Source organism: Podarcis bocagei (genome assembly GCF_964188305.1).
Source record: "Podarcis bocagei genome assembly, chromosome: 9".
NCBI classification, from domain to species: domain Eukaryota; kingdom Metazoa; phylum Chordata; class Lepidosauria; order Squamata; family Lacertidae; genus Podarcis; species Podarcis bocagei.
Window position 1 is genome coordinate 7,727,215 of NC_138134.1, and position 24,510 is coordinate 7,751,724.

The 24,510-nt window shown below is 45.6% G+C and overlaps 1 protein-coding gene across 1 annotated transcript; it reads right to left on the bottom strand.

The window, feature by feature from the left end:
• Positions 1-19,356: 19,356 nt before the first annotated feature.
• On the bottom strand, positions 19,357-22,603 carry FGFBP2 (fibroblast growth factor binding protein 2). Its single transcript, XM_081208275.1, has 2 exons — positions 21,849-22,603; positions 19,357-19,615 (listed from the first exon to the last, which is right to left on the bottom strand). Exon 1 carries the CDS (start codon positions 22,513-22,515, stop codon positions 21,859-21,861), a length of 657 nt encoding a protein of 218 aa, XP_081064401.1. The 5' UTR covers positions 22,516-22,603; the 3' UTR covers positions 19,357-19,615; positions 21,849-21,858.
• Between the last annotated feature and the right edge of the window lie 1,907 nt (positions 22,604-24,510).

The following is a 24,510-nucleotide window of genomic DNA, read 5'->3' on the forward strand; positions in this document are numbered from 1 at the left end:
CTCTGTGTAAGGTTTGTGCAAGCAAATCAGGAAGAATGCTTAATAAATCTGTCCTCTGGAGGTGTCCCTGAAGAACTCTTCTACAATTAAAACCACTGAAAAAACAACCCCCAAACAGATTTAGGAGACTGATGTTATCGCCCATGAACAACTAGCAGTCTCATACCAGGCATTGCTTGGGAATTCTAATAAATGAGAAGATCCATGTAGTTTTGAAATGGATGGTTAAAATCAGTGTTAGTTTTGAAAGGTTCCATCTGCTGTCTTGATTCAAAATGCACTTGTATCAAAAGATGGATGAAAGTCTGCAAAATTTTGTTCTCTCCTAAGAGGTGTCCAAGTGTCTAGTGAACAGACAACTTTTCTAAATATATAATATAGATAATACGGAAATAACAGCTTGCAGTTTGCTGCTTTGAAAATGCCCATTAATGGGAGCTCTTCTGTCTGTTCCCCTCCCGTGTCCTTGTTTCAATAATGCTAGAAGGAGTAGAAGGAGGAGGAGTTTGGATTTGATATCCCACTTTATCACTACCCGAAGGAGTCTCAAAGCGGCTAACAATCTCCTTTCCCTTCCTCCCCCACAACAAATACTCTGTGAGGTGAGTGGGGCTGAGAGACTTCAGAGAAGTGTGACTAGCCCAAGGTCACCCAGCAGCTGCATGTGGAGGAGCGGGGAATCGAACCCGGTTCACCAGATTACGAGTCCACTGCTCTTAACCACTACACCAAACTGGCTCCCATCGCTCCCATTGCTGCAAGGAGCGGGTGAGCAGCTATTTGGAAAACCCCTACATGGTTTTGTAGAAATGCCATGCAGTGCATTTCTTACTTATGTAAATGACTTTTGGGGAATCTGGCCCGTCACATGACTAAAGCTGTCTTCATGGAAATCCTTGCAAAATCTGCAAGGTGAAAGTACCAAGAAATACATTATACATTCAACAGAATTCCCAACCATCCCACCGCCCAGCTCCACACGGAAGTGTAGGATGGAAATCCCCACTCGGCAGACTGCTTTCATTTACTTGCAAAGTAGCAATATTGGCTAAATTTTCAATCCTGGTTGCTGGGATTGGTCATCAAAGCCATTGGCAAAGCCCAGTTCTTACTTGCCAACTATTCATCTTGTCACTTAACACTTAGCACTTCAGGGCTTGGGCTGTCTGGTGTCTATTACATGCTGTTTTTTGGTGGATCATTTCTTCTGGCAGCAGAACATTTGTTACATGCAACCCCCATACTGAAGGCTTTTGCCAGTTTAAGATTCTGCTTTTTCATATATGAATGAATTCCTGCCAACCTAGCAGTTTGAAAGAACGTCAAAGTGCAAGTAGATAAATAGGTACCGCTCTGGCAGGAAGGTAAACGGTGTTTCCATGCGCTGCTCTGGTTCGCTAGAAGCAGCTTAAGTCATGCTGGCCACATGACCCGGAAGCTGTATGCCGGCTCCCTCAGCCAATAAAGCGAGATGAACGCCACAACCCCAGAGTCGGCCACGACTGGACCTAATGGTCAGGGGCCCCTTTACCTTTACCTATATGAATGAATGACCACTATCTACTTTTATTGTCTCATTTCACCCTATAATTTGCACACACGCAACAGTTGGTTGCAATCAATTGCTTGATATCTGGTTTTCCCCCTACCACTCACAATGTAGGTAATATAAGTACAGTGGTACCTCAGGTTACAGATGCTTCAGGTTACAGACTCCGCTAACCCAGAAATAGTACCTCAGGTTAAGAACTTTGCTTCAGAGTGAGAACAGAAATCGCACGGTGGCAGCAGGAGGCCCCATTAGCTAAAGTGGTACCTCAGGTTAAGAACAGTTTCAGGTTAAGAACAGACCTCCAGAACGAATTACCATAAGTTCTTAACCCGAGGTACCGCTGTATCTTATGTGAGAAAAGTCCTCATATAGCTCCCACCTGGTTTTTCAACATCAAATTGGGGTCAAGGCTGCCCAAGATGTTCTGTTCCTCAGACAAAGAACAAAATGACACCTTCCATTCCACATACAGAAACTGGCTGGACTAGAAGTTAAATCTGGAGATGAGACAACATCCATCACCACACCCGAAAGCAGCAGCCATCTTAGCTCTTTGACCCTCAACAGTGACCACCAGAGGCAGCCGCCTCACTCTGCCTGGGACAGGGGCACCATCTCGTCCTTCATCTCAGGCAACAAAGTGTCTTGACCTGGTGGTGGCTGGTGCCAATGAAGATTGGCAGAATGGAAGAAAGGCAAGACAACAGTAGACGAAGGCAAGAGGCAATGGCAGGCACAACCAACTAATTCTAGTTTTGTCCCCATCGTCCTCCTGGCAGAATTCTACATAGGACATTGAGACTAAGAAGGAGGAAGCTGGTAACCAGTGCCACCCCTTTGACTAGGTGTAAACACAAAGGTGGGCAGGTGGGGACTGCTTGAGGTTGTTGGGGGCAATGCCCCATTTGCCTAAGTGCACCACCCTTCACTGGGAAACCTTCACTCTGATCACCACTTGTTTCCTCAGCCACCTCTGCTCATTTTCTTATGCCCTCACATCTTTCCCCATCCCTTAGCTCTCCATTATGTTGACTAGTATTTTTTTCCTCTAGGGGGGCGCAGGGGGACACATACCCCTAAACATTTATGAATCTTTGTACTTTTGTCGATTTACTATATTTATTTTCCCCGATTTGAACTATAAAATGGTGATTTTCTTGAGTCAAAATGAGAGTACGCCTAAACATTTTTTTTTAGAAAAAAAGCACTGATGTTGACTACCACCACTTAGAAGCCTATTCTGGCATTAAGCAGTGTGTGTGTGTACATATATCCCAAATGGTTCTGTTTGAATTCCTGCCTAACCAGTGAATTGAGAACATAGGAGTCGGCTTCTGGGACATGCCTTAAGATCATTACACTTCACTGAAAATCTCCATCTTCATCTCATTGTGATGAGCCTGTACCAACTGGCTTGTGAAAGTTACAGTTTTGCTAGAAGTTCTTGTTAAATGAATACAAAACACACATTGTTTAGTAAAAGATTTTTTCTCTCTGAGATCTTTGAATGACTTGGATCATCAACATCTATAAATCTAGTAGTATGTGGGCATGATTAAAAAGCAAACCTTCATAATTACATAATTACATAAGAGAACAATCTGCTTCTTTTTAACTACCAGCAATACCTCTGCCAATTTAATTATTCAAGATGAAAGAAGTGCAATGTGGAAGGGTACTAGGACTGCCTAATCGTGTGCTGGGTTGCAGATTTTGGCTCCACTTACAGTCCATGAATGTTATTCCTGCTGCAATTCCCATTATGGAATTACCTGGAATTCTGGCTTAACTTGCATGCCAGCTGGTAAACAAGTTAAGGCAGAATGATTGTTCAAATTTCTACCACAGAAACGTATTTTAAAATGGCGAAAGAGGGAGGCTTGAAGGCAACAGGGACTAGAAATTTTCCACCTTGACAAAAAAACCAGTTGCTGTTTGAGCGGCAAGGTGGCAGCAAAACAATATTATCGTTATTCTTCCTGGCCGTCGGGCTGAACCACATTCTGGAGGGTGTATAAATGAGGCAGCTCTTCCTAATTCATTTCTTAAAATAGGTGACAGACAACTGGAAGCGAGGATGACTAATCTAGCCCCTAGTATATAGCGCCAGGCCAAGATGTTTTGATGCCTGAACCAGAGCATCAAATGATATCCCCACCCCAGGGTTAGGACCAATACTTGTAGAAAACTTACATCTCCATTCAGGCAGCAGTTCCAGGCTAGGGTTGCCACCTTTGGTCGGGCAAAATACTGGACAGGTCAGGGGGGAATTGGGGAGCTAAAAATTATCATACTCTTCTGTGTTTAAGACTATGTTTTTTTCTTTAAAACTCATGCTAAAGAATGGGGGTCGTCTTATACATGGGTAGTGCATAGGGTGGATGTTTGATTGGTTGCTGCCGTGGTTGCTATTGTACGTGTTATTAGTTGCTGCGTCAATGGGTGGTGTTGATTGGGTGATGCAGTGGCAATAGGGCGGGCGATTGGCAGTATGGTACTTTATCTGAGTGCTTCACCTTCCGATCTTGCTCTTTGGCCTTCTGCTCATGCATTGCAAACTCTTCCATTCTCCACTGGAGCAGTTCCATTTGCAAACCCCCCCCCCCATCGCTTTCTGAGTCTGACCGACCTGCCTCCTCTGGGAGCACAAAAGGGCTCTCTCTTTCCTTCTCCCACTAGACCCACCCCCTGCCCATACAGTTTTGAGGAGGAAAGGGGCTTGAATATGTGAAAAAAGGTATCCTGTTTAAAGTCCAAACAGGACAGGGGACACTTCTCCCCCCCAAAAGGATGATCAATTTTTTCTAGGGACCTGCAGAAACTCTAGTTCCCACCTTCGTCTTATCTCCTGTTCGGTCTCTCAAAACCGTCTGCTTTACTTTTCGGCCCAAGAAGAGTCCTGCTGCCACTATAAGTCCTCATCTCAGTGACTCCCAAATGCACTTTTAGCTACTTTTCACCCCATGTGAAATACTGGCAAAAGCTCTTTTACCTGAGATGTGGAACTGAAACTCTGCTGAAACCTCTGTTGTTCTTCAATTTGGGAGTGAGCGAGTTTAGTTGGCTCTTTGCCTGTGCCTTGGTTCATGTGGGCAGCCTTCTTGGCCAAGGTTCTTGGGTCAGATCCAGACTCTCTTGGATGAGACTGGTTTTTTAAGATTCATTTCAGTCCGGATTTAGGTCTGGTTGGGGCCCTGCCTTGGCAACTCTGTTTGATCACCTATGTCAGGACAAAGGGGATGGTAGGAAGGGACGGAGGTAATAATTTTGTTTGTTTAGCCATAACAAAACAGAAGCAAAAAATCCGCATACAGAGTTGAGCCACAAATCCAGCTCTTAATTTCGTGGCCAGGAGTGCAAACAAAGGAATATGCAAAGAAACACAAAATATCAGATGACAAAAAGCAAGCAAACTCATTAATTAAACTCCACAAAATATTATGCATGGGGATAAAGTGGGCATAGAGTAATAAAATGGACAATATCATCTGTGACAGTTTTACAAAATATACAAGTTGCTGCTCCAGGGGCAATTTCTTATAACAACCACCCCAAAAAGTTGAGGGCATGAGATTAAATCTTAATTCTGTAAATTTTAGTAAGCAAACTTGTATTTTTTTAAAAATTTATTAAAGATTTTCTAGAATTGCAAAAGAACATGCAATGTCTCTTTTCATTTTCAGATCATAGTCTCTTTTAGTTATGTTCAATGTAAGACAATGTTAGGCACATGCCTAAACAGCTGGAATACCAGCATATAAAGCCAGTATTTTCTTCACAAATGCATTTTGAACCTTCTCCAACTCCTGAATTAGTGGTTGGCTGAAACACCAGAGTTCTGCACCGGATGACCTGGAGGGAAAACGCCTAGCCAGAAATACTTTGATGGCTGCGGCAAACAGGGCTATGCATCTCTGAAAACTCTTCTTGATCTCTCAGCCATTCAGTATCATCCATAGGGTTGCCAGACCTCTAGGTCTGAGTTGTTGTCTCCTTTTGCCTGACCCCCTCCAGGTGCCAGGCTTGAATATCCAAGTAGGCAAGAGCGCCTTTAATATTTCCTTTTAAAAAGAGGATTGTGCATGCAGCTTGCAAGCTACAGCCTGGCAGGAGCTGGCTGAAAATTATGGCATAGACACAAAGTGTGTGTGTGGGGGGGTCTACCCTACTCTGCTCCCCTCTCTCAATTAACATCTGTCTCCTGGGGCTGCCCTGTGACATCACCAGGACCTCCCTTCTTGACATCACCAGAGACCACTCCTAGGTCTCAGGTTTGGGATCTAAAAATCTCAGCATCTGAGATGCTCCTCATCATGGTATCCCTGCTCCTGGAATGCCATCAACCATGGCATTCTTCTGGGGCTACTTTCTAAGTGGGGGTTGTGGGGCACTGCTTTATGGTGGTTCCAATCCTACTTGGATGGCTTTCTCCTGATGCTTGTGGAGTGTTGTTTGGTCACATGGTGTCAGGCTTCAGGGAATCGGGCTTCCTCCCCCCTTTGGCAGTAGATAAGCAGTAGATAAGCAGAAAAAAGGAAAAGGAGTTTTCTTACCAGTTAGAAACTTTAATGATCACAGAGAGAGAACAAAGAATCAATTTCCTAGGAATGATGGTGCTCCCAATTAAGGGTTCCACCCACATCCTCCCTAGTCACCCATGTCACTACAGCATCTGGTAACCTGAGCTCATAACCACTGTGCTTTCTGTCCTGCCACATTACCAGCTCTTCTTGACCTTTGGATGAGCAGGTGAATGCTTTCCAGAGACAATGAATCTGTTAACTCTCCCCCCCCCCAGTGCTTCTCTTCCTAGCTGTTCCCTATCCAGTACTTCCCAGCGTCTGCCTTCTGAACTATGTCCCTCTGCTAACCACTGTTCCAAATCTATACTGTCCACCTGCTCCTGGGAAGAGTCAGGATCCTGGTCAGGAGCAGGGGGAGGTTCCCACCATTCCTCCTCAGCGTGGTCCATGACACATGGACCTTCAAGAATATGGCACTGCAGGGTTCAAACTTGTCCCCCATACTGTTTACTGGAGAGCCAGTGTGGTATAGTGGTTAAGAGCGGTGGACTTGTAATCTGGTGAACCGGGTTTGCGTCTCCGCTCCTCCACATGCAGCTGCTGGGTGACCTTGGGCTAGTCACACTTCTCTGAAGTCTCTCAGCCCCACTCACCTCACAGAGTGTTTGTTGTGGGGAAAGAAGGGAAAGGAGAATGTTAGCCACTTTGGGACTCCTTCGGGTAGTGATAAAGCGGGATATCAAATCCAAACTCCTCCTCCTCCTCCTCCTCCTCTTCTTCTTCTTCTAACATCCACATGAGACCACTAAGCCAGATCACCCTGAGCTCTAGAGCGCATTGCCAGGAGTATGCTGACGATAAGCTGCTCTGCTTCTCCTTTACATTTGCAAGTCTAGTATAAGGTTACCAGATTGTTTTTCAATGAATCTGGGGACACTTTTCAACTTCAGTAGGAATGATAGGATTTTGTCAGGGGACTGATTTGTAAATCTGGGGACTGTCCCCAGGAAACGGGGACGTCTAGTAACCTCAGTCTAGTAATGGATGTGCTAGATTGGTATCCAGCCATAATAATGAACTGGATGAGAGTCATTAAATTGCAGTTCAATCCAGGCTGAGGCACTGTCAGTGGCTGGTTCCCTATACTGGATGGGGTATGTGTGTCTGGCCTACGGATGGGGTTATACTATGGTTACCAGATTTTTATCAATGAACCTGGGGACATTTTTTTCCCCTTTGAAGCTGAGTAGCAACAGGGAGTCAGTAGTGGGGATGGTGAGGCAAAAGACCCTGGGCCCAAGCACACATGCATATTGTATAAAGGGGCAAAGCCCTTCTTTCGCAGCCTGTGAAACATAAATGCACAGAGTTTTTTAAAAACTGGGCATCGGCCACCTGCCCGCGACTCCCGAGCCTCCCCCAATCTCCTGCCCCCTTCCCCCTTTGTTTTGACTGATCAGGGGAGGCTTGGGAGTCACGGGCGGGTGGCCGTTGCCCAGGTTTTTAAAAACTCTGCGCATTTACGTTTCACAGGGTGCAAAAGAAGGGCTTTGCACCTTGCCTGGCAGAGAAACCACGTGCCCTGCACCCCTCCTGGGCAATGGCTGCCCGCCCATGACTCCCGAGCCTCCCCCGATCAATCAAAACAAAGGGGGAAGGGGGAAGGAGATCTGTACCACCGGACGTCCCCGGTTTCCCTTCTGCAGCGGCAGTCAGCAGCCTGGAGCCAGCCTGGTAGTGCAGTTGGCTCTGGCTGGCTTCAGGAGCTGCTCACTGCTGTGGCGCAGGGGAAATGGTGGGCGTCACGGCAGCGAGCAGCTTCTGAAGCCAGCCAGAGCCAACTGTGCTACCAGGCTGGCTCCGGGCTGCTGAGACTGCTGCTGCCACATTTCCTGGGGACAGATTTGCAAATCCAGGGACTGTCTCCGGGAACCAGGGATGTCTGGCAAAGACTCTCCTCCCTGGAAGAGAGGGGAGTGGTTGTGGGCGGGAGCCCGAGCACCGCCCCTAGCAGGGGGCATTAGCCCCCTGCCTCCTCCTCTCACCTGGCTGGGGCCCACGCCCCCTCAGCAGGCATCCAACCAGGTGCCTTCGAGGGGGCGTGTTCAGCAGCCTTTTGCGGCGGCGCCAGCCTCTCCTCGGCCTCATTCTTCTCCGTCCTCTCGTTGCGAGTCACCCACCCTCCACTCCCTTTTAGCTCAGGGTCTTTGTTCTTTGGCCTTGCTATGGACCTTAGGTTGGTCGCCCTGGTTGTCCGGGGGGCCTGGTAGGAATTTTTCCATTTGGCATTAGGCTTTTTGGTTTTTTCGCCTACCTCGTAGCAATCGTCACAACTTTTTGTGGTATTGGTGGGTAGGTTAGGCATTGGTATAATGTGTTGTGGTGTGTCGGAGGGCTGGGTGTGGCCATCGCCTATGCCTTCAATTTTTGGGTATTCCGTTAAAGGAATCTGGCGGTCGTGTACTCTGTCCGATGCCTGCTTGGCGGGAGGCCATGACACGACCCCCGGTGACATCAGGGGGGAGCCTATAGTTGGATTAGCATCAACAGGCTCTACCTACTGGTGAATAAACCCCCTTGTTTTAGACATCCAATGCCTAAGCCAATACCTTTTCACTGCTGTAATCAATAAAGTTGTGGCCTTTTCTTGCCCATTAACCTTATATCACGTGTCCTTGTGTATTTATTTCACATCGCGGGGGTCGGGTCCTCGAACCACAACCCTAGGTTATACTCCCTCCGAAGGAGTAGGTATGTAGTTTGGGTGTGCTTCTGGATCCATTACTGTCAAAACCTTATGTGACTCGGGACCCAAAGACCACTCTTCCCAAATGAATCAACCTGGACCCTGCATTTGTCTCTTCAGCAAACTGGGAACTTTTAACTTGTCTTTAACATCTGGGAACCTTGATTAGCTCCTCAAGGCGTGTATTCAGGTGTTAAATTAAGTACACAGCACCCTCGTGTGCACATGTTTGGTGTGCCTGCAGCAAACTCTGCAGGAAGCGTAGATCTGCCCAGATCACCCTGAGATCAAAGAGGAGGCCACCCAGATCTTAACATGGGTGGTGATGAGAAAGATAAGAATCTTAAAACTACATTCATGACTTTGCCAATAATACATATTCACTCACCCACCTGTTTTTAAATATAAAATCAGACCACTCTTGCCAGATATTGTTTACTAAAGCTGCTGAAGTTTGGGTGGCATTCAGCTGAACACACAACCTCAGTTTAGGCTACCCTGCGTGGTGACAGATGTATATTGCAAGTGGGGTGGGATTGGTTCAAAGAAGCATTCATTACCTGGAAACAAGTGCCTCTGGCTGGACTATGTCTTTAAATCACTCCCACATCACGCAATGTGCAATCTTATTCATATTTGCTCAAAGCAAAGCCACTTGTACTCAAAGAGGTTTCTTTACAAAAAAATCTGAAGGGCTGGTTGCCTTAAAATGTATGCCCTTAAAATGAACCCCTTCTTGATAGAGGGCAGTCTCACAATTTTACAGAAAGTGGGTAACACGCACCCTTCCAAGGCAGAATGCGAAGGAGAGACTTGCCCAATTTGTTTCAAGGGTGATGCAGAAATAACCCTGCATATGCAAAAAGCAAATTCATGAAACTGGGATTATGGGTTGTTGTTTTTCCAAGTGGAAAAGAAGTATTCTTCTGCAGAGATTTTGTGCAATATGGCATCACTGCCAGCTAGTTTTTTCCACTATCAATCACACCTAGAGAGGCTGGAGGAGTTTGCTTGGTCCACATCTGTAAGGTGTACTGAACTGATTCATAGGTGGGTTCTGTCAGTCTTTGGTTCGCTCAGTCTCTCACCCTTCCAAACCTAAATCCAGTTCTCCACATTTCTGCAGCCATTTGTAAAAAAGAAAGAAAGAAGGTGTTTTTTTAAAAAAATCTTCATGAAAATTCTTGAGTGTTTTAGTGTGAATTTCTCCTAATAAGTAAACTTTTGTCAGCAATTTCTCCTAATATAATGCATTTTAGTATGTTGCTTTCACTAATCTATTCATTTTATGCACGTTCCTCTCTGATGTGTACATTCTTGTAAATACTGTTTGGGATTGCATTGCAAAATTCCGATAAGTGTGAATTTGGAAGAATGGCTGTGCTTCGGTTCCCATACTGTTTTGCAAAGTGTGGACTTGATAGATTTGGCTTCAGATGCAAACTGGATGAAATTTCTTCTCCCTTCCTAATAAGGGACTATTGAAAAAGGCAGAGGGGATGAGCTCCGGCTTCTTTGGGTGCCAGTGTTCCAGTGTGGTGTAGGAAAGCCAGTGTGGTGTAGTGGTTAAGAGCGGTGGACTCGTAATCTGGTGGACCGGGTTTGATTCCTCGCTCCTCCACATGCATCTGCTGGGTGACCTTGGGCTAGTCACACTCCTCTGAAGTCTCTCAGCCCCACTCACCTCACAGAGTGTTTGTTGTGGGGGAGGAAGGGAAAGGAGATTGTTAGCTGCTTTGAGACTCCTTAGAGTAGTGATAAAGTGGGATATCAAATCCAAACTCTTCTCCTTTACAGTGTTGATCCAGGGAATGCATGAGTGCTCTCTATTGGTCCCTCTTCCCTTTGATCAAGTTAATGTTTTGGACAGACTCGTTATTAGTTCCTAGTTCAGAAATGATACATTACCATGCATAAGCTTAGGCAATTCACTCTGTCTCAGTTTGGACCAGGAAATTGTAATTATCATTCAGAAATTATAGAGTAGGAAATAGAAGGGATAGGATAACCAATTGCAAAACATTTTATGCATTAACTGTGCTCTACAGCATCTTAAAAAGCAGAGACATCTCCTTGCCGACAAAGGTCCGTATAGTTAAAGCTATGGTTTTCCGAGTAGTGATGTATGGAAGTGAGAGCTGGACCATCAAGAAGGCTGATCGCCGAAGAATTGATGCTTTTGAATTATGGTGCTGGAGGAGACTCTTGAGAGTCCCATGGACTTCAAGAAGATCAAACCTATCCCTTCTGAAGGAAATCAGCCCTGAGTGCTCACTGGAAGGACAGATCGTGAACCTCCAATACTTTGGCCACCTCATGAGAAGAGAAAACTCCCTGGAAAAGACCCTGATGTTGGGAAAGATGAAGGGCACAAGGAGAAGGGGACGACAGAGGACGAGATGGTGGGATAGTGTTCTCGAAGAGACCATCATGAGTTTGACCAAACTGCGGGAGGCAGTGGAAGACAGGAGTGCCTGGCGTGCTCTGGTCCAGGGGGTCACGAAGAGTCGGACATGTCTAAACAACAACAGCATAATGAACTTCTTGAGAAAGGAAGAGTATACTACATGTCCTCCTGTATTATCATGCAGCTGCCATGTCTTCTCACTCTTTGACATTAAAGATGCCAATAATCTTGCATGCATTTTGCAAGGGACACCATGCAATGCACACTATGCAATGGGGAGGCTGTTTCCCAACAGCTGCAGTGTCACCTAGTGGACAAACACTTTCACATGTGGCACAGAATGGATAAGCATAGCATTAGACAAGAGAGTCATTACTGGCTTTCAAAACAGACATTGTACAGCATCAGGCAAAGAAGCAAGTCTGCTGTTTGAGTTATGGCCAGGGCCCAGCACCATTTGAAGAAATGTGCTATAAAAGCCCTTTGGCTAGTCAATCTACAGGATGTATTTTTCCTACTGTGGTATGTTTTCTTTAGTTCTACAGTGGTTTTAGTGAAGGGACAACAGAGAGCCTTTCTTTTCTGAACTAGCTTGCTGGCAAACTGAGCTACCTGAAAAGATCCAGTCTGTGAAAATATCTGAAAGCAATTTCTGCCTAGGCGTTCAGTTCTACTGCATGCACGGTGTACTGCAGGTATGGTCTAATATTCCTTGTTCCAGGCTTATAATGAAATCGAAATTTACCCTTCCCAAATCAGATGAGCATGCGCCACCATTCATAACAGAGGAAAGGCGCCACCTCTGAACCTCTGACCAGGGTTGTTTGAATGTTGCCCACTCTCTTTCCCAGGAAGAACACCACAAAGAAGGCTTCCTTCTTTCTCTCAAACAGAAATCCATGTTTCTGTCCTGTGGCTGCAAAGGTGAGCATAGTTACAATACCTCTATCCCAGCAAAAGGAAGATCAGCTTGGTCGCAACTTGATTCAAATCAGTCATAGTAACCTTCCCCTAACTTTTAACACTCCTTCCTACTGTGCCTTCTTTCTAGAATGTTAGCCTAGAGTCAGGGACTGCAGCTTTGTTCTGATCTGTATCTAGAAGTCTCCTAACCTCTGATCCCTTGCGCATGGAATTTTGTTGTATTAAACGTTAACTGATGCAAGAAGATTTTGTAGAAAATTTTGACTGAAAAACAGCACAATTTTTTAAAAAGAAAAGGTATCACAATCAGTCAGGATATGATTTTGTTGATTAGTCGTTTAGTCGTGTCCGACTCTTTGTGACCCCATGTGACTCTTTGTGACAGGCACTCCTGTCTTCCACTGCCTCCTGCAGTTTGGTCAAACTCATGCTGGTAGCTTCGAGAACACTATCCAACCATCACGTCCTCTGTCATCCCCTTCTCCTTGTGCCCTCCATCTTTCCCAACATCAGGGTCTTTTCCAGGGAGTCTTCTCTTCTCATGAGGTGGCCAAAGTATTGGAGTCTCAGGTTCATGATCTGTCCTTCCAGTGAGCACTCAGGGCTGATTTCCTTAAGAATGGAGAGGTTTGGTCTTCTTGCAGTCCACGGGACTCTCAAGAGTCTCAATTCTTTGGCGATCAGCCTTCTTTATGGTCCAGCTCTCACTTCCATGCATCACTACTGGGAAAACCATAGCTTTTACTATACGGACCTTTGTTGGCAAGGTGATGTCTCTGCTTTTTAAGATGCTGTCTAGGTTTGTCATTGCTTTTCTCCCAAGAAGCAGGCGTCTTTTAATTTCGTGACCTCTGTCACCATCTGCAGTTATCATGGAGCCCAAGAAAGTAAAATCTCTAACTGCCTCCATTTCTTCCCCTTCTATTTGCCAGGAGGTGATGGGACCAGTGGCCGTGAACTTCATTTTTTTGATGTTGAGCTTCACCACTATCTGCTGTCTGCTAACGCAACAGAATTAGTAGCACTAAGTTGTATGTCATATTCACATCATGAGACCTCTGGGTATAGGGCGGTATATAAATTCAATAAATAAAAAGAATCATCCATACATTAAATTTATGCAAGTGCTAAAAGTGGGCAAAAGTAGGACCAAGTAACTTGGCAAGATCCTTTCAAAGGTCCCTTTTACCAATCCTTGCATCTGGGTCATGTACTAATCTCAACCGTAGAACACAATATGACCAAGACCAAGTAAACATTCTATGGGTCAGTCTCAAGACAAGCCCAGATCCATTCCAAGCAAATGCCACTGTGTTTCTGCTCAGTGTGTTAGCTAGCCTTTGGGCACATTATTGATATCCGTGCTCCCATTAGTGACCACTCTACCCACAAACTTCCAAGACTGCTTTGATCTGTTGCTTTAGATGTTGTTGTTGTTGGCATCTATCTGTCTTGTGGGACAATGGAGTGCACCTCTGAAGGTGAAGTCGAACCACTGCGCCAGCAGCAGTGAAGTGACCTCTTTGGGGTGCAAGCCTGGGCAGAGTGTATGAAGGTCGTGAGCTGCCCAGATCATAAGATGATTCCCCTGATTAGCCTCATTGATGTCGTCCAAAGAGAAGCAGAGCCATACATTTCATACCTGCTGCAGGAGTTGCTGGAAGGATGCATACAAGGCGGCATCCAACCATCTTAGGGTCCCTATTCTAGATTTGTGTACAGTTTACTCCTTAGTCTTTTCTTCCCCAGAAGATATCCCATAAGGTAGCAGAGATTTAAGATAGTTTTCCTTCTCCCGGATGGGCTACCTTCCCAGGCTGACGACCCTTTAGATCAGGCACCCCCAGACTTGGCTCTCCAGCTGTTTTGGGACTACAACTCCCATCATCCCTAGCTAACAGGACCAGTGGTCAGGGATGATGGGAACTGTAGTCCCAGAACAGCTGGAGGTCCAAGTTTGGGGATGCCTGCTTTAGATGAACCTTGGTGCAATCATTTTACAAGGCTGGTCATCCAAGAATGGCAGTAAGGCTGTCCCTATGGTGGGTGTTCCTTCTGGACTTATTGACAGAGAAATTGAACCCAATGTAGGGATTTCAGCAGACCAATTCCTGCTCTACTCCCCCCCTTCCATTTTCTTCTGTGCTCCTGACATTCCATGTCTGAATTGCACATAACTGATGGCTCCATAGGAACCAAGGGGTCTTCAGCCTTCCCAATAAAATATTTGAGGGGGCCAGCTTCCCCAGTTGATGGGCATTGCCATTCAAAAGGCATGTGTGCACCATGTCATGTGATCAATTATGCAGGGTGGGGCTTACCTGCCCCCCTAATATTTTATTTAAGTTGGCACCCCTGATGGACTCATAGTCTGCTCAACTCCTCGGTTATTATTCAGTCCCTTCCCCCTTCCCCTAATGATTCAGCAGCCATCAACAATCTCTAAGTCCTAGGACCTCCAAGATGTTGATTGTGTACCATGTAAGCTTCTCCATATATATTTCTCCATGTCTAAGGTGTGTCACCCCTGCCTGCAACCAAGTATGCAGAAACCACTCCCTTGTTTTTGGGTGGCCTCGTATTGCTTTCAAATGGATAGGTCACATCAAGGCTACGAAACTCAAAGCGCAGAAAGCTTGTGGGGCATTAATGAAATTCTATTTTATGGTGGGTGGTCAGCTATTGAAAATCTTTGCCACTAAAGTGGTCTCCCAGATGCTTCAGGGAGTAGCGATATGGGGCAAGGACCCAAATGCCAACAAAGCCTTAGAAATGGTGTGATGGCCTGGGATTCCGATTCGGAGGATGAAACAGAGGAATCCCAGCCTGCACAGGAGTCCCCGCCTCCAGGGCCGGCTGAACTGGGGCAAGGCCTAGAGGCTGAAGAGCCTGCACCTGTGGCAGTGCAGCAGGAGCTGGCCCCAGGTGAAGTCCTCCTGGCCCCAGAGGAGCCTGATGACTCAGTGGCCACAGGTGAGCCTCCTCCAGGGCCCAGTAACCCTTCGGCCTCTCCTGATCTGCAGAGGCTTAGGGCAGAGAGGCGAAGGGAACTAGTTGCCCCCAGGAGGAGTGCTCGCCTTAAGGCCAGAGTAGGCGGGGCTCCTGGGGGTCGGGACCGCCCCTGACCTCAGAAGAGGATAAAAGCCCACTCATCCCGGCCCCAGGTTGCGGGAGCAACGTCGTTGTTGGCTTCGGACCTTCCTGTGATCCTGATCCTTGCTCGGCCTCCTGTTCCTGACTAACCGGTACTCCTGTTCCCTGATCGGCTTCCTGTTCCTGACTATTCAGTACTCCTGTACCCTGCTCGGCCTCCTGTTCCCGACCAGCCGGTGTTCCTGTTACCTGCTCAGCCTTCTGTTCCAGCGTTCCTGTTCCCCGCCCGTCTCTCTGCATCGGACCTCGCCCCGCTTCGTGTGGACTCTGCTACTCTCACGGTACCTTACCCCCAGGACCAGCACAAATAGTGCAGAACAAATTCCTCAGGAAAGTGCTCTCGCTCCCCAATGGGACTCCAGCTGCTCTTCTCCGTGTTGAAGCTGACGTGACATCAATACAGGCTAGAATTGATTACCTGTGCTTAAATTATGTGAAAAGACTTCAATTTCTTTCGGAGGAGAGAATCCCCACTATGTCACACACAGAACAGAAACAGACCAAATGTTGGAAGGACAGCGTCCAACGCCTCTTGTCCCAATACCAATTTCAGGTGACTATGAAGATGGACAAGAGGCACTTAAGAGATTGTCTCTTTAGGGATCTAACCATGATGGCTTCTACCAAGAGTTCGCCATGGTTTCCACTTATTAAAATGGAGCCGGCCCCAGCCAGCTCCCACTTGCTGTGCTTAGAATCGCTTTGAAAGAATTACGATTCCAATAGATGCCCTCGGCGGTGTTGGATGGACGCTACAGCAAAGTACATTACGAAGAGAGACTTTGTCTGTGTGGGCAACCCTGTGTGGAGGACCTGTGCCACTATTTATTGCAGTGCCCGTTACATATAGACCCAAGAGACCGATTCATAAAACCCCTGTTTCTGAATGGAACTCACTTGAATAGGGTGGAAAGGGTGGAATGGCTGCTGAGCGATACTGATGACTTTGTAACTTATAAAGTAGCACTCTATGCATTGGCAGCTAAGAAGATCAGGAGGAAAGAACTAGATAAAATAGCGGTCAACTGCAAAGAGGATTCGGATATTTAATTTGGCACATTTTACTAGAGAATCTTCTGCTATTCTATTTTATGCAACAAACAATCTTAGTAGTTGTGACAGTGGTTTATATTGTATGTGTGGTGCCTAATGATTCTTATGGTTATTGATGTTTTTCCTTTTATTTTTCTGAATGATGCCATGGCCTATGGTTAGCGCAATAAAGTCTATGATGATGATGAATAGGTACTCAGTGTCACCTGCGTTCACTGGACTCGCATCAAAATGTTCCAATGTATCCCCCACCCTCTAAGACACATGGGTTATGAAAAGGGCTCCTGTTCATGGCCTCAAACAGTCTGGAACAGACTCTTGTCTTTTCCCTATATTTTCTCTCTCTCTCTTCCAAACAGAAGTATTTTGTTGTTTTGATGCTCTGTATCAGGGATGGGAAAACTGTGACCATCCAGATGTTGCTGGACTGCAACCCGCTCACCTATGGCTCACCTGGTGCTGGTGGGAGTTGGAGCCCAACAAAGTCTGGAGGACCACAAGTTCCCCAACTTTGCTATGTGTAGTGGGATGGTCTACTCAGTTCAGGAGAATGAGACAGGAAAAATATGTCCCTTTTCTTTTCCTTGTCTTCTGAAGCATGGGGCGGGGGTTCCACCTCCGCCAAGCTAAGCAGTTGGCTCCTTACCTCTCTTGCCCTAACCTAGCCACTGTGATCCACGCGACAGTCACCTCCAGACTGGATTATTGTAACTCACTCTATTTGGGGCTGCCCTTGAAGCTGACCCAGAAACTCCAGCGGGTGCAGAATGCAGAATGCGGGTGCAGCGAGACTCCTTACGGGGTCCTTGCTGCGGGATCACATTCACCCAGTGCTATACCAGCTGCACTGGCTCCTGGTGGAGTACAGGATCAGGTTTAAGGTGCTGGTTTTAACCTTCAAAGCCCTATACGGCCTAGGACCCTTGTACCTACGGGACCACCTCTCCTGGTATGTCCCAGGGAGGGTCTTACGGGTTTCAAACAAAAACATCTTGGATGTCCCGGGCCACAGGGAGGTTAGGCTGGCCTCAACCAGGGCTTTTTCGGCTGTGGCTCTGATCTGGTGGAACGCTCTGTCACAAGAGACTAGGGCCCTGCAGGACTTGACATCTTTCCGCAAGACAGCCTGCAAGACAGAGCTGTTCCACCAGGCCTTTGGTAATCCTCACAGAACTCTAGCCCAATGGTTGCCATTATTTTGATTTGAACTGATTTTATAATGAAATGATTTTAGAATGTTGTATTATTTTACTGTTGTTAGCCGCTCTGAGTCTGGCTTTGGCTGGGGAGGGTGGGATATAAATAAAAATCATCATCATTATTATTAATGTTATATACCACCACCTTAACCCCACCCAGAATACTTACCAAAGGTTGTTCAGTGCTTGAGTAAACCACTTTGTTTATTCCTCAAAGTTGGCAGCCCTGCTCTAAATTGCCCTTCTATGAACACAAAGCCCCTTCCTCATTGTTTGCAGCATGCGGCTATCCATTTTTGGCCCAAGGGCTTAATTCACCCATAGCCATCCATGGCCAAAGCTTTTTTTGTGTGTGTGTGCACCTTTTCTCATATAGAAGTGTCCAGAGCAACCACTGTTCTTGCTAGCTAGCGAAAGAAAGCTCTGTAATGTCCAAAGGAAATGATGAGGGCAACCTGCTTAAAAAAACAAAAACACCCTAAACCCCGACATTCACTTTTTTGGCAATTCTATGGCAGGAGGAGGAGTCACAGTGGTGGGTTCCTTCCTGTATGGTCTGGAACTTTGCCTTTGGCAGAGCTGGATTTAGAGAAGTGTGATTGGCTCGGTCATGCTGGGCGCAAAGCCTCTGGGCAATGCTTAAATTGGGCAACCCCTGAAATTTGAGTCCCTAAGGTCTGCCACTGCTTCTGGTCATAGGAATAAGCTGCTCAGTTTCACCCTATGAAGAGGTTCTTAGGGGTCTGGGGCAAAAACTACTGCCTTCAAGAGAATCCAAATGTCATCCACATTGATATATTGGGGGTAAGGACAGAATGTGCATCAGCAATAGCTTTATCAACATGCTTACAAGTGCACCTCAAATTACCGTATTTTTTTGCTCCATAAGACACACTTTTTTCTTCCTAAAAAGTAAGGGAAATGTCTGTGCGTCTTATGGAGCAAATGTGTGGTCCCTGGAGTCGAATTGCCCAGGGGCAAAAAGCAGATCATGCTTTTTTTGGTTTTGTTTTGAAAGAGGGAAGTGGGTGTTGAAACAAAGCCGCTGATCGGAAGCGATTGGAAGCGAGATAAGGGACGCTAGCAATAAAGGAGGCAGCCTGGGAGGGGGGAGGTAAAGACAGCAAACATGCAAGGAGGGGAGAAAGGAAGACTAAATCAACGAGGAGAGAAATTAGAAGAAAAGGAGGAACAAAAAAAACTGCTCCAAAAGACACTAAGGCAAACAAGAGGGAAGGGAGTGTTGAAAGGTAGCAGCTGATCGGTGGGATCGGGAGAAAGATAAGGGACCTACCAGAGGCTGCCTGGGAGGGGAGAGGTAAAAGCCCATGGATCCTCAGGAGTCTTGCATTGCGTCACCCCAAATTCACCATCAGATCACATAGCATGTCCATGGCTACAGCCTGCACCAAAAAAATCACGCACCCACTGTTGCATGGGGCCGCAATGGCGCAAAAACGTGGTTACAAAGCATGGATCCACGTGGATCCTCAGGATTTTTGCATTGGGCTACCCCAAATTCACCGTCAAATCATATGTCTGTGGCCACAGCATGAACCACAAAAATCATACATCCACTGTTTCATCAGAATTTTTTTTTCTTGTTTTCCTCCTCTAAAAACTAGGTGCGTCTTATGGAGCGAAAAATGTTTTTGTAGCTCACTTCTCGCTTCCTCATTGCCTCCCACCCTCTTGCTACTTCAATGAACAGACTTGTCTAAATGGAAATTGACTTTCTTAGCACATATTATGCAATTTCAGTAAACACACATGGATTTTTTTTAATTAGTTGTACAAACTGGAACAATATTTATAGCTTGGTGTTCAGCGAGCCATTAGTGTGCTCAACATAGTACAATTTAGTGCACAGTGTCATTAAATTGGCATCTGCTATACTGACTCATAGCTATCTCCTCCTGGAGATCTTTGGGGCTATAGTTTAAAATACTCATCGAGATATAGGGGGGGGGGGAGAACAGCTGCAAAAATGTAATGCTGTTTATATAAACCCAGCTGAAAAAAAGCTGTCGGGAGCTCAGCAACTGTAAGGCTTTTGCCCTGCAAAACAAGAAGAAATAAATAGTTTAGAAAGCTGTCTCCTTAAAAGCAGACACTGGATCTTTCTTTTCTATAAAAATACATAGAATTTAAATATTGCATTGTACTTCATGTGCCACAAATATTTTATCATAAGTTGTACCAAGATTTTGGCAGCAGATTGACTTCACACGCATCTGCTAGTAAATTCAGCTTGCATTCTGTAAGCATAAACCCAGGTTTCTGGAAGCTACCAGAAATCGATAAACACACTCATTCATGCATGCACAATTCCAAGGAGCCGCATAACTCATAGAATCGTAGAGTTGGAAGGGACCCTGGGGGTCATTTAGTCCAACCCCCTGCAATGCAGGAATCTCAACTAAAACATCCTTGACACATGGCCATCTAACTGCTGCTTAAAAATTTCCAAGGAAGGATAGTCCATAACTTCCAGAGGGAGTCTATTCCACTGTCAAACATCTCTTCCAATGAGGGATTTTGTTTGCTCTACTCTGGGGTCCCTGACACTTATGTCCTGAATGTTGACTATTGGGTACCATCGTTCCATTTTCAGCCTTTACCAGCAAGCACAATGTTTTGGGTTCTAGATCGAAAAGTTTCAGCATTCACCCCTGACCATTAGGTCCAGTCGTGACCAACTCTGGGGTTGCGGCGCTCATCTCGCTTTATTGGCCGAGGGAGCCGGCGTAAAGCTTCTGGGTCATGTGGCCAGCATGACTAAGCCACTTCTGGCGAACCAGAGTAGCAGAGGGAAATTCCGTTTACCTTCCCGCCGGAGCGGTACCTATTTATCTACTTGCACTTTGACGTGCTTTCGAACTGCTAGGTTGGCAGGAGCAGGGACTGAGCAACGGGAGCTCACCCTGTCGTGGGGATTCGAGCCACCGACCTTCTGATCGGCAAGTCCTAGGCTCTGTGGTTTAACCCACAGCGCCACCTGTGTCCCTATCATATATTCTAGGGAAGTGCTATTTAAGGCTTTTTAAGACTCACACATTTATCCAGAATAGACCTGCAAAGACAGTTCCTAAGCATACATGTAGCAGAGGGGTTTTTTCTTGGACAATCACTTTCAGGCTACCGGTACAGAGGTCATGTGCCTCCCCCTTCTGAAGGAAATGGCTCTTACTTCAACCATAGCATGGATGCTGAGGGTGATTTATGGCTAAGAACTACCAACCAAGTCCACGGTCAAACTTAGATGAGAACCTACATTTTTCCAGTCAATCTGTGAACACCACTGGCAGCATAGTTTTCTGTACAATGTTCTTTTATATTCATTTAACACATTAAAATGCATACTTCTTCTATTTAACTTCAAGCCATAAAATTAGGACTATACATTTTAGATGTTTAATGATCTGCTTTGCTGATTGACTAAGTTAAGAATACATTTGGAAATCAACAACCTGCCTTTCAACCTATAGTTTAGCAATAAATTACCATTGCCAGAGAGAAACTCTCTTTCATTCTCCCCCCCTCCCCGTTCCTTAATACAGTTTGACACCAAAATGGAAACAGTTTTCATAAAACTGAAAACACTGAAAGACAGAACTTTTGCCTGTTCTCCTGTTAGGCACGATTGGCTTGACTGTTTTGGCTGAATGACCTAACAAAACAAACTTATGAGCCAACAAATATAGTTAAAATACTATATTCTTGGGGAACAGAGCTCAAAGTATTCTGGTGGAATAGCTCTTTAGCAGGAAATGTCCTATAAGAAAAGCATTAGAGTAATACCAGTTAATAAGGTCTTATGTAAAACTTGAGTAGAAATAACTTGGGTAGAACTTTCAGCACACCTCAAAACTATTAATTGAAAATATATCTCACTGGAAAGGGCTCGTTTCATCACTAAATAGCTTGGGTTCGTCACTAAACAACCTGGTTCATAACTAAACAACTTTATCCAGCTAAAGATAAACCAATCTTTGTCACCTTGATTTCAAATGGAGAATTAAGTGCACATGCTTAAATAGTTCCCATTAAACACACTATTAAACTCATTATAAACCCATTAAACTCTATATCCCATTTGGATATAGAAGCACTTAATTTAGTGGGATTTTGCTAATACATCCCCCCCCCCCGTACTCTTAACTTATCACAATAAACCAGTCTTGTCGTTTCCTTTCTTTTGGCTTAAGACATGTTCCTGGGTTCAAGCTGTAGTTCTAGATCCAGCTTAGAAATTCAGAACCACATCTTAGTATGACAGAGACAACATTACCTTTTCCTCCTCAGCCGCTAAAGATGCTGATGATGTAGGAACAGATGCCATGCAGGGACTCCCAGCAATGCTTCTGCGCTAACTTCATCGCTTCAGAATCGTTTCCAGACATCTGACCTTCTTGGGTTGCTTTTGTAGGAGGCAAAGGAGATGGTTTGGGTCTCCCTGTTTTTTTAAGCAAGGCTTTCCCTGCTTGGCTTTTTTTAACTTGCTTTGGAGAAGTTGCGGGGTTCGGGACTGCCTTTGCTTGATTGACAGTATCTGCCTGTGGGTTTGGCTTTATGCTGGAAGCGACTTGCTTCATGTGAGCCTCAGGAGGAGCCCTCTGGCACATGGAAGGCTTCAGAACCGCATTGGGCTGGCAGGCGTTGGTCTGCTTCCTTCGGTCCATGGCAATCTGATTCCAATAAATCCTTTGGTTCTTATTAAAAGAACGACAAAGCGATGGATTCCCAGTATATTCACACCAGTAAATTTTGCCTTGACTCCTGCATTCTATTCTGAGTTTCACTTCACCATTTCCACTCATATTCATCGTGCAGGCATCTTTCGCTTTAGTATAAAAATTTATTTCATCACCGTTGCTCCTTTTCTTTGGCCTTGGATTTTTCCCTAAGCCTCCCAAGAAACTGACAAAAATTACGAAAAAGATTGTGGCCATCTTCATGGCGAAGCACAGAGTGAGATCCTTAGAGAAACTTAGTTCTGCATGCAAGAGAAAGATGAATTGGGCTGCTTTAATGGGCTGACGTAGAAATAAGTCTCTCTTCTTTTTCAAGGGTGTGTGTGTCGTTTTCCTACTCCAGCCTACTTTTAAACAAACTCCTTTGGTTCAAGCTTATGGCTGTAATTTATAGCTCAAGGGAATGCCAAATAACCTGTGAACATTCAGGAAGGAAACAAGACAAATCTTGCTGCTCCAGCACAGCACAGCAGCTGTGTAACTAAAAGAAATATTTCTGTCTAACATGCACACATCACATTGGATCTTTAACAGATGACTTTTTCTATTCGCCAGTTGCCTTCCATGTCAGGTCTTGTCAGATTACACAGAAGTAGCCAGAAGTATGGTCAAGGAATTAAGGATGCTGACCTGGCTTGTATACAGTGGTACCTCAGGTTAAGTACTTAATTTGTTCCGGAAGTCCGTACTTAACCTGAAACTGTTCTTAACCTGAAGCACCACTTTAGCTAATGGGGCCTCCCGCTGCTGCTGCACCGCTAATGCACGATTTCTGTTCTCATCCTGAAGCAAAGTTCTTAACCTGAAGCACTATTTCTGGGTTAGTGGAGTCTGTAACCTGAAGCGTATGTAACCTGAAGCATATGTAACCCGAGGTACCACTGTAATAGAAACCTACCGTATTTTTTGCTCTATAAGACTCACTTTTCCCTCCTAAAACGTAAGGGGAAATGTGTGTGCGTCTTATGGAGCGAATGCAGGCTGCGCAGCTATCCCAGAAGCCAGAACAGCAAGAGGGATTGCTGCTTTCACTGCGCAGCGATCCCTCTTGCTGTTCTGGCTTCTGAGATTCAGAATATTTCTTTTCTTGTTTACCTCCTCCAAAAACTAGGTGCGTCTTATGGTCTGGTGCGTCTTATAGAGCGGAAAATACGGTAGATGGAAGGAAGGGGAGTTCTAAATCTCTTCCAGGTGTGATTTCCAGGGTACAGAGTGCAGCAATAGTCTCAGCTGGGGGGCAAGGAGGCAGAGGTGCTATACTGCTGTCAAACCGTCTGCCAATGTGGTGCCCTTCAGAAGTTGTTGAGCTACCAATATTCCTGACCACTGCTCAGGCTGGCTGGCACTGATGGTAGTCACAGTTTAACAATCTCTGAACGGCACAAAATTGGATACCAGTTTTGAGTGTCTTCAGCTGGCATTAGCTTAACGCAGAACTAAGATTATGTTGGTTTGCCACCAAGCTGTCAGAAGCAGTCTTGGAAGTGGTGTTGACAACCCCAATGCTTTGGTTCAACATACATGCCAAGGCCACTTGTTGGTTGGAGCAGCTCTGAATTTCTTGGCCACTGAATTTCTTGGCCACCATAGATCTGCCTCAAATCACATTGGGCTCAACATATGCAGCAGGAAATACGCTAGATGTGGCATTCTGTACTCAGTTGCAGGCAAGTGATCTGGGGAGGAACCAAAAAAAGACTGTAGCTGACATGGCCTTCATGTTGCTCTTGATTTACACAAGGGTGGGGGACCAATTAGAATGTAAAAAAAGGAAAAAAGCTCACATCAGTTTTGACTTTGATGCCACAGTTATCACAGAGTCAGAGATGGATGCAACCAGGAAACATGGGTCATGTAATTATGGCAGACTTTCAGCTTATGGATGTGAATACTATGGTTTAATAATAAATGTGCCACCTCCTCACCCACCCCAGTCCCTGCATAGTGCTCACATGGCGCAAGCAAGGTGTTGTATTCTCTAAATCGTGACTATGATGGCTTTGTAAGCAGAAATAAACCAGGAGGATGCAAGTTTGTGAGGAAACCATGATTTAATACTAACAATGGCTCAGAATGACATGCAAAGCTGGCCAAAGTCAAGAAACTTTCCCACCAGGCTTCCTTGCACATGAGTGTTGTGGGAATTTCCAGTAACCAGTAACTATTTACCACCTCATAACAATTCCCCCCTCTCAGGTG

Coding starts and splice junctions, on each gene's coding strand:
- FGFBP2 (XM_081208275.1), bottom strand. CDS start 22,515: ATGAAGATGGCCACAATCTTTTTCGTAATTTTTGTCAGTTTCTTGGGA.